The sequence below is a fragment of the Aythya fuligula genome, chromosome 3 (assembly GCF_009819795.1).
Source record: "Aythya fuligula isolate bAytFul2 chromosome 3, bAytFul2.pri, whole genome shotgun sequence".
Lineage (NCBI taxonomy): Eukaryota > Metazoa > Chordata > Aves > Anseriformes > Anatidae > Aythya > Aythya fuligula.
Genome location: NC_045561.1, coordinates 10685301 through 10703502, shown reverse-complemented (window position 1 = coordinate 10703502; position 18202 = coordinate 10685301). Strand labels below are relative to the sequence as shown.

At 48.9% G+C, this 18202-nt stretch overlaps 1 protein-coding gene across 1 annotated transcript; it reads left to right on the top strand.

Moving 5' to 3' along the window:
* The first annotated feature begins 1303 nt into the window (after positions 1–1303).
* On the top strand, positions 1304–7751 carry LGALSL (galectin like). Its single transcript, XM_032184985.1, has 5 exons — positions 1304–1494; positions 1709–1780; positions 1934–2022; positions 2466–2643; positions 5357–7751. Exons 1-5 carry the CDS (start codon positions 1462–1464, stop codon positions 5498–5500), a joined length of 516 nt encoding a protein of 171 aa, XP_032040876.1. The 5' UTR covers positions 1304–1461; the 3' UTR covers positions 5501–7751.
* Positions 7752–18202: the final 10451 nt, after the last annotated feature.

Genomic DNA, 18202 nt, shown 5'->3' with positions numbered 1-18202 from the left:
CTGAAAAAGTAGCCAAGCATCTAAACACTTGCACAATCTTTCCTTGCTCTCAGTAGCTCTTGATTTCTCGAATGGCATCACCTAGTGATTGGGAAGCGTTTCCCAACAGACGTGCACCGTCATATTGAAAGCCTAAACACTGCAATGACTTAGCTTCTTCCACAGCACTTTACACAGCGTAAGTAATTAATCCTCAGAGCGCCGTGGCGGAGGAAGGACGGCGACGTTCATCCACCCAGCCCAACGCATGGGTTAAGTGGAGGCACAGGGAAGCCAGCTGACACGTGCAAGGTCCCGTGTCACGTTGCTGGAGGGATGTTTATGCCACCACATCTTAGTTGTGAGGAAGTGACAACTCTCCAAATCTCCCCCCATTCCTCCTGGACCCTAAATTCATCAACAGCATCATTACAGCATGCTTGCTGGGACAGGTCACTCGTGCTATGGTGAAGGCAGGGGATTCCTGGCATCCCAAGCAGAGCTGGTGGCCTCAGGCCGAGGCAGCTTTGCAGGTCTGTCTGTGAGGATTTGGGGAGTCCTTGGGAGCCCCCTGCTCACACAGCTGGGAGCAGGGACATCCCGGTACACCCGTCACGTTGTGCAACCACGGGCCGTGCATGTCAATAGGAGCTCCCCCCTCCGTAATGAGCAATCGATAGCCGGCCGACTTATACAATTAGCTTATGTCATTAAGAAGTTTGCGGCGAGGATTTCAAAGCAGCCGCGCCGCATGACTTGGCCGAGAGGCTGCAATTCGCCCAACAACACGCAGCCCTAAACACAGCCTCGCTGCCTGATGCCACGGGCCACGCTGCCACCCACAACGGCCCCACCAACGCTGGGCTTCCCTTGGGACTCGGCCTCGGCCAGCTCACGAGGGACAGTTACCCAAATCGCCTGCTCCAGCCTCCTGCGGGGGTTACTCGGGATCTGAGTAAAAGGAAAATACAAAGAATTGAGCTCAGCAAAACGCAGGGCCCTCTCGCAGCCTCCCCCAGCCCTTCTCCCGACCCCACAGCCCCCTTCCCCGGGGGACCCCATCCCCTCCCTGCCTCCTCGGAGGGGTCGAGCCCTCCCTAGGGCCGGGGTCCCCGCGTCCCCCCTGCAGCCGGGGGGAGCCCGGGGCAGAGCTGCGGAGCCGAGGAAGCCGCCGCAGCCCCCGCCCTGCCCGGCTCCCCCCAGGCCAAGGGGCTGGGCTCTCCTCGCTCCCCGCCGGGCGAGGCAGCGCCGGCCACCTCCCCTTCTGCTCTTCCTCCTCCTCCTCCTCCTCCTCCTCCTCCTCCTCCTCGCCTTCCTACTTCTGTCACCGGCTCCTCTCCGGCTCTGCCGCTGCCCCCCCGGACCCGCCGGGGCTGCGGATCCCCGCTCCCCCCCGCTCCTCCCCGCTCCCCTCCCTTTACCCCGTTGCCCCCTCCCCGTCCCCGTCCCCGTCCCCGTCCCCGTCGCCGCCGCTCGCACAAGATGGCGGGGACCGTGGCCGAGCGGGACGCGCTGGTGAGTGCCACCGGCACCGGGATGGGGACGGGGACGGCACCGGGATGGGGACGGGGACGGCACCGGGGCTGCGGGAGGGGGACCCGGGGGGGAGCCGCAGCCGCTCCCGGCCGCCACCTGCGGCGGGGGAGCCCCGGGGGGAGCCGCCCCGGTGCCGCCGGGGGTGAGCACCTGCGGCCGGGAGGGGCCTCAGCGCTCTCCTTTCTACCTGCAGAAAATCGAGGACGGGCATTTAAACAACTCGCTGGGATCCCCGGTGCAAGCTGATGTGTACTTCCCTCGCCTGGTAAATCGCTTTTTTTTTTTTTTTTTCCTTTTTTTTTCCCGTTTGGTTTTGACCCTTCTTCACCCCCCCCACCCTCTAAAATCCCCCCCCCCCCCCCCGGGTTTTGGTCACTCGATGCCGAGTGACCCCCGCCGCCCCCCTTGTCCTTTCCAGATCGTCCCCTTCTGCGGGCACATCAAGGGAGGCATGAGGCCGGGAAAGAAGATCTTGGTCATGGGCATCGTGGACCTCAACCCCGAAAGGTAAAAACCCAGCGAGAGCCCGGGCAGGGGGCGAGGAGGGACCCCCAACCCTGGTCCCCCAACCCCGGTCCCCCAACCCCGGTCCCCCCCCTTTTTTTCTTATTTTTATCATCTTAAATATAGCGTGCTGGTTTCTCCCTTGACCCATAGAGGGGGCATTTCTGCACGGGATCCTGTTTCCCACGATTTCACCCGGGGTAGAGGACTGGCCTGGGATCAGATATGCGCTTATCGATGCAGCACACGCACCTCTACGTGTGCCATGGCCGTGTCCTTGTCCCCGCCGAGCTTTCGAGGCATTCCCCGGATGAGCTGAGCTGTCCCCCCCTCCCCGTGCTGCGATGCTGATGGTTTTAATATGCCGAGCAATCAGCCCGGCTGTGTTTTTGGGGTTCGTCTGCTTGGTTTCTGGCCGAATGCGAGCAGCTCTGTGTGTCTTGCAGCTTTGGCATCAGCCTGACCTGCGGGGAGTCGGAAGATCCTCCCGCGGACGTAGCCATCGAGCTGAAGGCTGTGTTCACCGACAGGCAGTTTGTCAGGAACTCATGCGTGGCTGGAGAATGGGGGGAAGAGCAGTCATCGATTCCCTACTTTCCCTTTATCCCGGACCAGCCTTTTAGGGTGAGTACTCTGGTCGCAGCACCGGGCGCGCACCATCTCCCACCTGGTGTAATTCGAGCGGCGTTGGGGCAGGACGCGACTTGCCTCTCGTGAAATCTTGGGGGAGGTTTTGGCTCGTCTCTGGCCGGCTTGCTGGTATTGATCAGGAGTTGTGCAGGGCCCGCTTCTGCCGCCGCTCGCGGCCGCAGGCGGATCCGACGGGGCTATAAACACATGGCGGGGTGCTGTGACAAGGCGGAGGTTGTAACGCCGGGTGATGAAGCGCGCTTCCTGAGCTTAGTTTTATAGCTATAAATTAAAAAGTGCCTCTATGTTATTACTGCAGCTCAAGTTATTACTGGAGAATGTAAATACTCCGTGGGACTGCCGCGTGTTTTGATGGTGTCTGTAATGGACGTAGTGTTTGCAGTTTAGCGCGGCTAATGAGGCTCGTGTTCATCCTCTTTCTCCGGGGATGTTGCACCGAGGTTGGCTCTAGCCCTTTGTGTTAGCAGATTAAATAGCTAAGCAATGGAGGTATTCTTTTCTGGACCTTGGGATTAAATCCCCTGGCAAATTTAAGCTGGTAGTCACTTGAACACGGTGCGCGTGGCAATCCTGCGCCGCGAGGATGGACTGGGTTGACCTAGAAGCAGATTCCCATCTGTAGTGTTTATGGTGATGTGGAGCTGTCTGTGCAAATCAGGACTAGCAAAGTGTGCAGCTGCAGAGGGCTTCTTCTCTCGCAGCGGTTTGGCTACGTTGAGGAAAAGGCTGCATGCCTTCTCCGTGCGGCTGACCCAGAAAAGCCCTCCTCCTCCCCGCCCCTCTTATGAAACCTTGCCGCCCCTCTGCTGAATGCCAGCGCTCCGACCAGCTGCCCAACTCTCTTAATCCACCTCGCCCCCAAGATAATCTCCCCCAGCCCCAAAAGCTCACTGTCTCCCCAGACGCTTGGGCTTGGCGAGGGTGTCGCTGCCTGGCTTTGCTGTGGATGGGTTGCGTTCCACTTCCCTCCGCAAACTCTCCTCTCCGAGCTGGCAACACCCTTTGGCGCACGTGGGAAACGCACTTGAAAGGGCTTTGGAGGCTGGGTCTCGCTCTGGCTGCGAGGGTTACGCTACCTGCTGCCACGGGTGGTGGCTGGGCCCTCCGACAAGCAGGACAAACGATCCAGAGCTTGTTTTGTGGCTGTCCCACTAATGACAGCTAACGTCAGAGGGCAGCGATATTGCACGTGTAGTGTGAGGTACTGCAGGAGGGGAGTTGTTTTTGTGTTTGTTTTTTTCTTTTTTCCCCAAATGCACAAGCAGAATTTAGACTCCCGGATGACTTTGCACCTTTGACGGTCTCCCTCTCAATGACTAAATTAAGCAGGACCATTAAGTGTTCTTGACAATTACTTGTCACCCAGTTCAATTATCGTTCTGGCGTGGCCCAGGGTGATCTGTAAAAATGGATCGTAAGCAGCGTTGAGGCTAACCATATCTTTTACATAACGAGGCCTAAGGCTGGATGCACCTGCTGCAGTGACACAAGAGCTACGCGGCAGCACGGGCTCTTCCCTGTTAGGTGGCGTGCTACCAGGTCCCCGTGGGGCAGTGTTTTTTTGGGCAGTCCACTGCCACTTCTTCCAGCGTGATGTGCCCTCAATCAGTCGGGCTAATTAGGCTTGGTCAGTTTATCATTGGCTCTCATTCTTGTTTTTATTTGTTGTAATACTTCTGCCTGAAAGCTGCACTTCATTCCAGGCTAGCAGCCTCTAGAAACGACTGAGGATTTACACGTGACTTCCCTGCAGATTTGCTTCTCAGCCTGTCCAGAGCTGGAGGTCTCCAAGGGCCTGTACAACAAATGCACATTTTATGCCTTCACATCTCAGCTTCCTGGCAGGGCAGCTCCAGCAAAGCTTAAGTGTAAGACATCCTCTCCAGCCGCCCCCAGTATCAGGAATCTCCGGATCTGTCCGAAATGGGTGGTCCGGCACCAGTCTTTGTGGCTTTTCCAGAGCATTTCTCCAGGGCTGTAGGAGGAGAGCTGAGCTGTGTCCTTCCCTGGTCTGGTTTGTGCCTCGTGTGAACTCTCTGGCTGAATTCAAGCCGTCCTGCATCTCCCTCGCTGCAGCCCCTAGTCCAACAGGCAGTCCTAGGCTGTGTGCAGCCACCATGGTGCAGGCTTTTTAGTTGTGCAGCAGCTGTGTGAGTATGTGCAGTTCTAGCGTGTGGGAGGGGAGGGCAAACTGAGCCCTCCTCTCATGTTCGCTCCCTTCCAGTGAATTAACAGAAGTGTGGAAGGCATTGCAGAGGGAACTGCCCCCTCATTCTGGAGCAAAAAAAAAATAAATCTGTAGCAAGGAGTGCAAGATTTGGGTTGGAGATACAGTTTCTTCCCCCTGTGATTAGCAGTTTGGATTTGTTTCTGGCATTCTTCTGAGAGGCAAAACCTCCCTGGTGGGACTGAAATCTGCAGAGCGGTGGGACTGGGCTCCAGGGTCCACCCTTCTGGGACAGTGTGAGACTGGCTTAACGCTCCTGTGAGGTATGAGCAGATCCATCCTAGCGTGACTGGGGTCAGGGGGGCAAGTTGGTCTCAGGCCTCTGGTTGCACAGCATGTAAGCAGCAAGATATGTAACCATACCAACACTACTTACAGGCTAATCCGCAGCTTTCTGTGTCCTGTGAAATAACTTCCTAGTTACGTTGTGAACACGGTTCATTATTTTATTTTTTCCAGGTTGAGATACTTTGTGAGCATCCCCGTTTTAGGATATTTGTGGATGGACATCAGCTCTTTGATTTTTACCACCGTATTGAAACACTGTCAGCAATTGACACAATAAAGATAAACGGAGACCTTCAGCTTACAAAACTTGGCTGAACTCGTTAGGACTGTAGATTCCAAACCGGCTCAGGTGCCATCATCCATTTGGAGAAGTGACAGCCGGCTCTGGACACAACTATAGTAGGAAGGCTGCCCCGTTCCTTTTCCATGTGCAGTTCTTCACTCCTGTGCTGACGAATTGGGCTGTTGTTTATCCTAACGAAGAACTCTGTTGGTTAATAGACATTGAGCCATTTTTTCTTGGATCAAAATAGCCCACCTGTGCTGGATAATCAAATCGGAATGGCTTCAGAAAGACTTGCAGTCTCCTTTCAAATCTCCCAGAAAGGCAATTTCTGAAACGCTGTACTAAAAGCGGTTACTGAACAGCAGTGACAACACCGACGAAAAGTTTTTCTTTTGCAAATACTGTTTCTGCACTGAAGTGGAGTAGTGTAGCACAACGTAGGGCCACATGCTGACGTCCTTACCCAGGGCCTGAGCCTGGTTCCACGGAAATCAATGGCAGCTCTCCTATCCACTTCCCTGGGGTACAATCAAACTGCTTAGTCCTTAGTCAAGCACAACTCCCATTGATTTCTGTGGGATTTTTGCACACCCCTGGGGGTGAGATCTTCTGCTGGTGTTAATCAGCTAACCTCCATGGCCTGGGATGGAATTCCGCTGATTGCTGCCAGCTGCTGATTTGGTCCAAGGACTGTGCAAAAACTGAATGAGGGTGTCAGGACACAAGCCTGTATATTTTAGTCAGGGTATTTGCCTAGAATGTAGATTGTTACAAGTTTTTGCACAATGTACTGTTAATACGATTTTTAAAGCTTATCTGTAGTTTATTTATTTATAATCATTGTATGTACTGGTAAAAATGAACAATCTTACTGATCGTTAAGAACAGCAAAATGTAAACATTTTGAATGTACAAAATGTCTTAGGTTCTTTGGGCAAGCTCTACGTATTATTCTTGAAAAATCATGTTTCCTATCGAACGTTTAGTTACATTTTAATGGAGCCCTCTAGGCCCTGGGAAAATGCGGGCATGGTAGTTGGTGGGGGGAGCTCTGCATATTCACTAAAAACTGTTTTTCAGGGCTTACTAACTTTGCTGCACAGGATAGGTTTGAGTTAAAGTCGATCTGTTTTTAAAGTTTCAACAACCGATTTGTAGTTTTAGCCGTGCTTTTATAACTTGAGAAGAAACATTTGGCAGTCTCTTAGCTCAGCAAGAGAACCAGCCTCTTTCCAGGGGAGATGGGAGATTTTTTTGCACTCGTTTAAGAACATATTCGGCCTTTGATATGACAATTAAAACTTGTCTAGACAGCCAAGTTATTAATGCTTGAAAATCAGCTACTGCACATGAATAATAACTTTTCAAGTAGCTTTTTAAATAGTAGGTATAGCTGTATAAACACAGTCATTGCGCTACACTATAAATGAACACAACCACTTTTCTTGACGTCTTTAGGACTAAATACACTTTTTCCTTGGCTGCTCACAGTAGACTATAGCAGGTCTTTCTGAGTAGTTATAATCATGATATAAACATATATTTAGGCAATTTTGAAAACATGTAATATAGGGACACAGAATACAAAAACATCCTTTGTAGCACTGTATTTAAAAAAAAAAAAAAAAAGAGAGAGATAAAAAAATATCTCACAAACAGAACTATTTGAAACTTGCAATAAAGAAGGGTTTTAAGGCAACCAGAACTGGAATATCCAAAGTGAAGGGTAGAATGCCAGTTGCAAAGCCTCATTTTGCGCTAATTTGGCCTGCAGTTAAGAAGCCTTAGACTGCAAGCTGAAATTCCAACTGTGGCTCTAGTCCAAAGCCTGTTGAGGTCAATCAGAGTCCTCCGAGCACAAAGGCATAGAAGCCTGATTCTTACTTCATGCAAGTGCAAATCTCTTTGTAAAGCCAGGGGGACGGTGCTGGTGTGAGTGAGTTAAGAATCAGGCTGCCACCTACAAAACGAGGGGTAAAAATTAAAATTTTAGCCTTAACATTGAAGTCTCCTGACTTTTTTTTCCAAATTAAGTGAGAATCTATTGTTTTCCAGATGATCTTTTTATCTGGTGTGTGACTTTTAAGTTGTGCATCAGATTCTGTTTGTACTCCAGACTGAACCTTGGTATGAAATGTTGTCTTGCTCTGTTTTTACTCTTTTACATGATTCATGATGACTGTGTCATTTTCCATTGTGTAAAGAATGCTGACAGTGTTTTGGTACAAAATATATTCTTAAAAATGACGATAATAAAAATCCAAGGGAAAGGTGCTTCTACATGAGCTGTTTGGATTTTTCTCCAGCTGTGACATGGTTTGCAGTTTCCAAAGCAGATGCAGGCAGAAGATGAATTCTGTTTGGGGAGATGTTTAGTGCCGACCGTGCCTATTGCTGTCTCCAGCTGTATAGGTAACGCCAGGTTTCCTCATGCGGTGGCGCTGCCTGAGGCTGTCCTGCTAGTTCAGAGGGCCAAAAAGTAAGAGGCTGGAGAGATTTGCACCCTGACCCTGCTGCAGCACAAAACCAAAAGAGACAGCACAAAGCCAAGAGAGATTCTGCCTCCGTGCCCTTACTGTAGCCCATAATAAGGGGGTTGGCAGACTTGAACTTTCAGCCACTGGGGATTCCTGGTAGCTGCGGTAGGTTAGTGCAGGCCGAGGACTAATCCTGTCCTGCGGGGGCTTGGCACAGGACAAAGGACAGGCCAGGGATGCTGGGATGAGCTCTACACTGGTCCCTGTCAGCAGCAAGGGCCTGGTGATACCACCGTGCCTGGGGTCCCACATGCTGTCCTGGTCCTGCGCCAGGAGCAGGAGAGGGCAGAAAGTCACAGTTAGGGTTTCCATGTCTACTTGTCTGTTTAACAGAAATCTGGAAGCCTTTTTCTTTTTCTCTTGGGCAGTACCAGGCTATGGCAGGAAGGATGATGTCTGTGAAGCCAAGGGCTGTTCCACGCTTGGTTTACGCTGGCGAACTGCATTCAGGAGCTCCTGCTGAACGCTTCTGTGTGCAGCGTAAGTCAGAGAAAACTGGGGCCTTAAATCTTTCTGTTCAGTTAGACTTTAAGCCACATCAAAACGGCTAAGATGGGAGACTGTGCTGCAAAATTTGTATCTGAATTCTTCTGTTTCCAGAATTTAGGGATTATTCAGATTTTCATTTTGCGTATAAGCCCTACCAGACCTGAAATCAGATTGTTTTCAAATTGGGACAGGTTTTCAAAATGTTTTTCAGTAGACACAAATGTTTCACAGTAGACAACTTTTGAAAATCTTATGTTAGAATTTATTAGTTGAATACTTCCTTAGTTTCCTCAGAATAAGGAAATTATTTCTGAAGTAAAACAAGTCTCAAATAGGTAAAACCTGTGTGGAGTAAAATCCTTCAATTTAGCATAGCTTTAAAAACCACCAAATTACTTAGTTATGGCTGTAATTGGCTGTGATTAAACTGATGTCATATTTTTTTAAGAAATATTGAGCTTCTTGCCTACTCAGAAAGAGCCTCGAATACTTCAGGGTGATGTGAGGTAGTCTGTGTCTAAACATATTCCACTTATATGCTTTTTCACAGCCAAGTTGTTGAAAATGTTACCAAATACCTTCTTTTTGTGTCACAACTAGAAATGTTTGCCCCACCTTGAAAGAACATTTTGTACTAAATATTCATGTGTTGTCTATGTGAACTTGCACTAACATACATTATATTCTCCTTCCCCTCCTTGCCTAGCTTGGGAAAAAATAGGCGTAATATTGCTAAACCGGTTGAATGTAACATCTGCTCGAGGCATAGCATCTTTCTCAAGGGCTGTTTTGAGTAAACAGCCTGAAAACCAAAGAGAGAGCCTGATTCACCATTCTGCTGTGCCAGCTTTCCACCCTTGTCACTCTCCTGAAGTGAGGCTGAGACCGAAGCCCTGAGATTTTCCTGTTCGAGAGCAGCACCGAGATTTTATCTGCCGGGATTTAAAAACATTCAGCATGGAGGAAATGAGAGCAGAGTAGCCACAGCGCTCCCAGGTTTGCTAGGAGGGTTGTGGCAGTGTGATGTGCTGGAGTCCTAATGGAGCACGAGTTTAGGGGGAGGTCGTGGGCACTCCAGAGCCAGACAAGAGGAGCTGTGGAGCTGTGTGAGGGTTTCCCCAGGCTGGGTGTTGGACACATTGTTAGCCACAGGCTCCTGAAACCCCAGAGCGGGACACGCAGCAAAAATCAGCATTGCTGACAGGTTTGGAAGGCAGGAGCTGGCTCATGTCCCTACCTGCCTTCTTTGAAAGAGGCTCCTAAATAAGTAATAGGGAAACTTTGGGATAGCCATGCCACGAAGGTATTTTCCCCCAGAAAAACTCAAGCAGTGTATCTGACGTAGGGCTTGTATGCTGCTTTCCGTGCTGAAACTGGTTACCGTGCCCTTTTTCTGCAGAAACCTGCAGAGCAGCAATCTGCTGAGCCACGTAGTGGCAGCTCTAAGCAACTTCCTAGCACCCCTGGAACTGAGAGGAACAAGAGTCAGGCTGAGAGCAGCCCTAAATGCTCGCTGTGAGCTCTTTGTATGGCCACCCAAGTCTAGGAACAATTAGAAGACCTGGTGAGATTTTTTTTGCTGGGTTTTGTTCTGATTTTCTCACAGGGACCGGGAAGTGAACAGGTAAGAAGTTGCTTTGCAATGAATGGTGTGTGGGGTTAGAAGGAAGGCCAACCCAAACGGGGAGAAAAAAATGAGCTGCTGACGCTTTTATCTGGCTTTGATACACCCTCCCAACTCCTCCCAGCAATCACTGCTGTTACCAGCATGCACAATTATTACAACGAGGAGATTCAGTAGCATGTGCAACATCAAAATAATAAACTCACGCTTTGCCACAGGTCCTCCCTAGATTCTGTTGCTACGTCTTTCCATCTGCCTGTCAACAAATAGCTACATCCTGCTGCCTTTAGAGTCCATGGCAAAATGCCTTTTGACTTCCATGCAGAAAGGTCTGGCAAAAAGGGGTATTTCCAGCCTTTCCTCTCCAGTTATTTTCAGCTTGGGCATACTCTAAAAATCTGTTATTTTCGTTCTCCTTAATTTATTTTTAAGTATGAATAGAGGACGATTTCTGCCTGCATTATCTCTTTGAGTAGCGTCAACAGAAAGCCCAGTCTCTCCCTGCTGCAGTCACACTGGTTTCACAGCTGATGAAATGTTTTATATTTATTACTGCCTGATTTTAAGAAGTGAGGGTGTGCACGAAATGACCTGGCAATAATAGCAACGTGTATCATTCACCACAGATCTATTTTTATGTGTTGTGCCAATTTCATAATTAACTTTTAATAACAATAAAATGTGAAATCTGCATCGTGTTTGTTTTTTGTCTTTTATATTAATTATTAATGCTCATTATGCACCCTATTTACTTAATTTTCAGCTTCTTTCTTCTGTTTTTCAGACACAGCTAACTCTTTCCCTCATAAAACTGTAGTGTGAGATTTCAGAATGAAAAATGTATCACAGCTTGTGTAAAACGCCTTGCAAATTGAAATGCTTTGTGCAGAACTGAACAGTCAACTTTTCAGAGGAAAGAATAACTTGCCAGCCTCCCACTGACATCACCGGGCAGTGTAAATCCCAAGAGTTTACAGGCACGACTCAGACCTTACAGCTGGGACAGGAGATGCAGATGGCTGATGATTTTTGCGTAGGATAAAAGAGTTCACTCTGGTGGGACTGGGTTCGTGGGTAGTGGTTATGTGGTAAGGGAAACCACGAGATCAGCTCCAGACATGATATTATGGGATCCAAGGTTTTACCTGTTGGCATGATCCTAGCTAAAGTTCACGTTGACCTGAGTAAGTGCAAGAGGAAGCTTCAAGGTCTCAGCTTCTTCCAGTCAAGGCTATTGGAAAAATTCTGTATGACCCTAACGGGAAAAGATGGTGTTCCCCATCCAGTTGTAAGAAATGAGCAAGGTTTCTGAGTGAAACCTCAAAATCCAAACAGCACGGAAGTAGCAGATGAAGGGGATTTGACTAGAGCCAGCTCTGCCTTTTTTCTTTCAATAAAATGAAAAAGAACCAGGTGCTTCCCACAAGCATGGATCTGTGGCCATCCCTGCTCACAGCCCATCTGATATTTGGCCCTTTGCTTACTGCACACAGTCCCAAAAGGGGATATGTGAAGACTTCTAGAGATTCAAAGATAAAAACAGTATTAGGTGATGTCAATACAAACCAGAAACGGGGAGGACAGATAGGAATGCACGCAACAGCCAGAAATTTGTATTGCATCAAATGGAAACACCAACTTAGTCCTGAGCCAGCGGGAGTTTCCCAGTAACCACGATGGCCTTTAGATGAGACTTCACGTTCACAGGTGCTTCCAAATGCCCCAGCACAGAGTCTGGGCAGAGGAGCCAAGTACAGCCTCTCAAGGAAGGAGCCTTGCCACTGTGCAGACAGCTGGCTCAGTCTCAATAGTTCCTTCAGAGGTAGTCAGGTCGCAGAGGTGCAAATTCACCTTGCCTTCCCTTGTGTCCAGAGCTTTGGCAGGATCTGTGCTCTGTGACCTCAGGATTGCTCTGAATTTTCTTTCTGCACACAACTTCCAGCTGAACAGGAGAAAACCCGACCCACTATGGTCTTTTGATAATGCCTCCAGCAAGCAAAGAACTCCCTGGTAAAATTCATGTGTGTTACACTCACCGTGGACAAAGAAGTTGCATGTATGGATGCACACAAACCATCTGAGGGGTGCAGTTCTCCTTAGAATAAATCTTGGTTGCAGTTTCTGAGGGTTGGATTTTTACATTTGGCACTCAGTTGGAGCTGGAAGACATATAACATCATATCCCCTTTCAGAAATACTCTGAATTTTGTCCTGTTTCAGACGAAATCCAGTGCAAGTTTCCCTTATGAGGCACGTCTCAAAGGGCTCTGGCATACCTAGATAGGTTGAACGTGAGCCCCAAACCTCTCTCGCTGCATCGGTTCACGCCCATTTGATGTCTTCAGGCAAGGGCATGTTAGAAAGGCCTCTGCGCAAGATTCAAAGCCTGGCTATAGCTTGGCAGAGCATCCGCCTTGTGCAAAGGCAGCACCTAGTCCCCGCCTGACAGCAGAACAGGAGCAGCTAAGTGCCTGGGGGATTTTCAAAACAGGGGATTCGTACACACAATTTCATTGCTGGCATGGACCAACTCTTACAGAGGCCCCTGAAAAGCTCTCCTCTTGACCTGTAATAGCAAGGAAACCACAGGGGTGAGCTTTGGGCACCTGTGCAACAAGTGCCACGTGCACTTCTCTCCCATTCAGGTCGGCAGCGGGCACACGTCACAGCTGGGCCTCAGTCTGGTGAAGTGTTTCTGATCTTGAAGTCAAGCCAATCCGTGCTGAGGGATTTACTCACAGGAATACCACAAATACGACTCTTTGCTAGCACTGCAGCGGATCTTATTTTTAAACGATGACTTTCACCACTCTTCTAAGAATAGAGGCTGGCTCTGAAACATCACGTCGGCTCCTGCATTCTCCAAGGGTTACGCATTTCTCATCCTGAGGCTTCAGTTTCCACGCTGGTGCCTTGCGAGACCAGGGCTGTTTTGCCGGGGGGTCATTCTGTGAAAGACCCCGAGAAGGAGGTGTCTTTGAGCAGCTCCCTGTGCAGCTGAAGGAGATGTGCAAGTCACTCCTGGCACTCAGAAGTGACAGCGAAACAGAGCCACGTTGACTCCTGGGGCTTGCAGAACAGGGCTTCCTCATGACTCTCAAGGATAGGAACAAAAGCCTGGAAAATTAGAAGCTGGACAGCAAATCTCGGTGGCTGAGAAAAGAGGAGGATTTTAGTACTAGACAAACTGATATTAGCAGCAAAGAGATGCTCCCTTGATGCCCAGGGGCTGTGGGCAGGTGTTGCTCTGGCTGAGCTGAGGCTCTGCAGCAGAACAGGCTGTCACCGAGGGCTGGTGGAGACGCCGGAGGTTTTCAAGTCATGCTCAGTGGCAATGCCTTTGTCTGGTCCCTTGTGCCGGGAGAAAAGCCAGCGCTGACATTGTTGTAATGAATGACAAGCTACAGTAGCAGCTCTGGCACCGCATGCTCCAAGAGGCATAGAGGATTCTTTCCTAGCTGCTCTCTAAGAAATTTTCTGTGTAATGGGAAAGATAATCACTGTCTAGAAGAGATCCAAACCAGAAGTAAGGACAGAATAGGGCCATTGCTAGAAGAAACATTACTGAGAAAGTGATAGATTAATTGCAGTCTCCTAAGGAAAACAAAATATTTGAATTTGGAAGTACAACAGCCATATGGAGGCCACCCCAGCTTTGTAAGAGAGAGATGGAGAACTTCAACAGCTAAAACACAGACCCCGAGAGGCAAGGCTGTGAGCAACTCTGTATTATTGAGTGGATACAGAACAGAGCTTCCTTATCCATTCCTGGTCCTTTCCACTGCCTTTTCTCAGAGGTCCTCTTCGAAAGAAGTATTACCGCAAACCCCCCAGCCAGAGGATAGGCTGTGGCTGCTGGCTGCAGAGCATTACGTGTCCTTTACCGACACCAGCCAAGGGATACTCTGTTTAGCACCACTCACTGAAGAACTTCAAAGCACTGACAAACCTTACAATTCGTGTTAATTCCCGAATGCTCCTTGCCTCCTTTAGTATTACTGCTCTTATTCTTTGGGCAGAGAGAGAGAAGCCCAGAGGTGTAACAAGGGCTTCTCAGAGATCGCTGCTGTAACTTGGAAGGCACTGATCTGCACACACCTCATGTCACAGTGCTAGGACTTTTGGCTACAACAGGAAAGTTCAGGCTTCCAGGTCCCCCCTTTACTCCTCAGGCAGACATTATTTGGGCCAGAATATCTGACAGTAAGGTTGAGTAATGCCACGCACATCCTCTGAGCTAAGATGGACTATTCATAATGCAAAATTCTTACAAAACACGATTTTTTAAATGGCGAAACTTGAATGGCACTACACTATTTTTTGCAGCCTCCACTGCCTCACAGCGCTTTTGCCTGCGATTTAAATAATGCAGAAGAGAGGCTGCAACATGGAAGATCAGGTTTCTTAGCAGGGAGTTGTTTGCTGCACCTTGCGCTCAAAAGATGGTCCCTAGACAAAACACAGCATCGTATCCTGAGCGATGCAAGCAGGTAGATCTCTATCAATTTCGGTGGAACTACCGAATTGATAATTGATTGACAGCAACTGAGCACCTGCTACAGCACGAACTGGATTAGGGTGCCCATAATAAACCTGTCCTCTTCAAAAGCTGCTCTCAGGAAAACTAACAGGATTCTAATTAACTCATGCAGGGAAAGCGCATGATCGTTTGAGTGCACTGTACGGCTGAAGCTGTGGTAACACAGGCTGGAAGATGATGCTTTTTAAGTGAAAGAGAAATCAGTGGTAATTACGAGTGTTGTTGGCTTGCTGTATTACCAACTGTATCGATTACCTTCTTCCTGTGTGTCACCAGCAGCCAGGGAGCATGGTATGTTATCTCATGCATGCATTGGAGGGCAGCAGAGATTGGCGTATTTTTAGAAGCAGATTCCCACAGAGCAATGGTAGCAATCGGATGATCGTACCTATGCATATTAAAATGCCAGCAGATGAATTACTGGGCAGTGCCAGCAATCCTTTCACTGTCTGGGGCAGGAGGAAAGGGCACGAATGAACAGCTCAGAAGCTCAGCAACTGACAAGGACAGCATGTGGGCCTCTAAGAGTATCCTGGGAGCTGTGTGGCTCACACTGGTCAGTGTGAAAGTGAAGCTGGTCAGAAGCAAAATCGCTTTCCAGGATGAAGAGATGATGCATTTGCAGGTCCAAGGGTGCATCTCTCCTGCCTTACTTGGTCCCATAAAGCACAAAATCACATTTCTGTCAGTAAAGAGAACTGACAGCCATCTACAGAGAGCCCTCAAGGATTTGGTCGTGGGTCTCTGCTGCTGGTGGGTGCTCAGTAAACCTCAGCAAGACTGCAAAAGTGTAAGGCTGTGCAGATGTGGGCACGCAGCTGGTAGGGCTGAGCTGCCTCTAAGCAAAGTCAGCTGGAAGGTAGCCAGGAGCTGCCTGTGCGAAGCAGCTGTGCAACAACATCTGATGGGAACTTATGTGTCTTGTAAAGCATTTATACATCTCATAAAACAGAAGAGTGGTTCAGACTGTCTGGAAATAATATTAGCCAGGTTAACAGTCCCGTCATCGGTCTGGTTTCGACAGGAGTTGTTCAGGACTGAGGAAGGTCGGAACATTTCCAGCAAAAGCCAACCCAAGTGTCTCCATGTAGAGCACAATTTGGGTTCACTTGTAGAAGAAATCACTAACGCACACTTGAAGCACTCAGCAGCCAATACAGGTAAGTGACAGAACGTCCCAAATCTTCTGCTTCTCCATCCCTTTATCTCCCTTTCATTTTCAGCCACATTGTGACCTGTGCCCGTGGTCAGGCCAGTGGACTGTTGCTGTATTCAACATAAATAAACTGATGATCAGATCACAGACCATCGCAGGAACATCCAGACCATCCAGTGACTGTCACGCACGATAAAGCTGGCAGCCCAAATAGTTCACAGTCTTTGGCTCTGCTAAGTGGAATTCGGTTTGGAGGGCAGCACGAGGGATGCTGCAGCAGAGAGCATTATTTTATTCACATACAGTTGGTCTGAAAGCTGGTCAGTACTCTTGAATTTTATATGTTTGTTGTTGCAGTAGGACAGCTTGGTGTCAGAGGTTATTAGATGCCTGCTCTTTTTCACGATCCTGTTAAGTTCATGCCTGCTGATATTATGAATTGTGTGCAAAGGAAACTCTCTGTCCACCTTCAACGCACCACTCTTCTGTTTCGTGTGCCCTTTTATCCTTTAATACGTGGGTGAGTAAAGAGAAGACCCTAAGCTATCTTCTCAGTATCATTTAGCTTTCTATACACTTTCATCATGTTTATTATCACCTTCTTCAAGGTACACCGTCCTTTTCAACCTAATGACCAAATACCAGACAGGAAACTTTTCTAATGTTTTAGCACATGGCTTCAACCTACCCGGGAAGAATTAACAGTCACCACAGTCAAAGTAAATTGTAGGTGGTGGCAGATTGCCTAACATCCCGATGTAAATGTGAGATAAAGGCCTACTGCAGGGGGTGTAGCGCAACATGAAATCCAGCCGTACAGACTTTGCAGATCAAGTTTTATCTTCATTTCAGAAAAGCCTTTAATTATGCTGCAATGTGTGCTTTCAAGCTTTCCTACACCTGGCCTTCAGGAAACCCCTCAGTTAACTGCAGCCAGTGGCTCCCTCTGTGTCACTCGCTCCCCACAAGGGATTTTAGACACTCGATCTGTACAGCCACGGCACGAAACCAAACGGTACTCCATCTCCTCAGCCTGCTCCCATGCCTCTGGCCAGCCTCCAAATAAATTTTGTTGCTTCCTCTGTGTTTGAGCTGTCTTATTCTACCTGCAGTGCTGGAAGGGAGTAGCCAGATTTGGCTTCTAAGAGCGTACCGCGCCACAAGGAACACCTTGTTCTAGGGAGGGCACGGCAGGAAGAAATGTCCTTCGTGGCTTTTGGGGTGATGTGAGCCAGGTTTCCAAGGGGAGGCCACGGTTTTCACCGCCAGAGACTGTCACCCGTCTCCTGCACGTAGCAGCTCCGCTTGTCCTCTTCTCAAGCAGCTCCAGAGGGAAATTATGAATATCTGCACAGGTGAACTTCCATATACGGCCACGAAGCCACGGGCTGTGATGGTTGGCGTGCAGATACATATCAGCATGCCAAAACTTCCACAGCAACATGTAACTAGTATACACAAACACAATTACACACGCGTTTATGGGGAGAAGGTGGTAGAGTGACTCAAACATGTGTCAACAGCTTCCCAGGGTGAGGATTTAAGAGAGCTATTTGGTGTAATAAAGACTGATGCTTAATACACAATTTTCCACAAAGGCTGCTTTTTTGCTTAGGCCAGCGGAGTGGCTACATCAGTGGGGAAACGGGAAGCCTTGGCATGGGTGAGTAGTAGCTGAAACTGAGGGGGGGATTCACGCCACCTTCTGCAGCATCTAATTTCGGCCGCGGTAATCTCTGTGGGTTCCCTATATAGGCAGTGGAAAGAGAGACGCTCCTCCAGAGGATGATTTATCACGGCTGGTTTTGATGCCCTGAATGGCCTTCCAGAGGCCCTAGCTCCCGTGTCTAAAAAGGGTCCTTGAGGACGTTCACCTTGGACGGAGCAGCCAAATGAAGAGAGATGCCTGATGTCCCCTTCACGCCCGCACACACCCGCGGTGTTTGAAGTTTAGGGGAAAAAGAAGAGCTGGAAACAACCACAGATACGTGACTTCAGACATTTCCTTAAGCACCTGCTAATAGGAAGGAAACTACCACCCTAAGAGAGCAGAAGCACAACAAAGGCTTTCAGTGCTGAAGGCAGTGGGTTATGCATCACTCACACAACAAAGCAGACACTTGCAATTCTGCTTCCACAGGGGTTCACCTGTCCTGCCACGCTTGGTAGGAGCTCTGAATAAGAAGCCCTGGAAGGAGTGGATGTGCACCTGTACCACATCCCTCCTGAGCATCCCACAGGGGATGCAAGCAGCTACTCCGTGTAGGAGTACGGAACACAATACACTTATCAACTAGGAATGCTAAATAAGGTGAAGAAGGATCTACAAACATGTGACCCTTATTTATTTTACTAACTTTCCATATTGCTTAGAGCAGAGCTTCC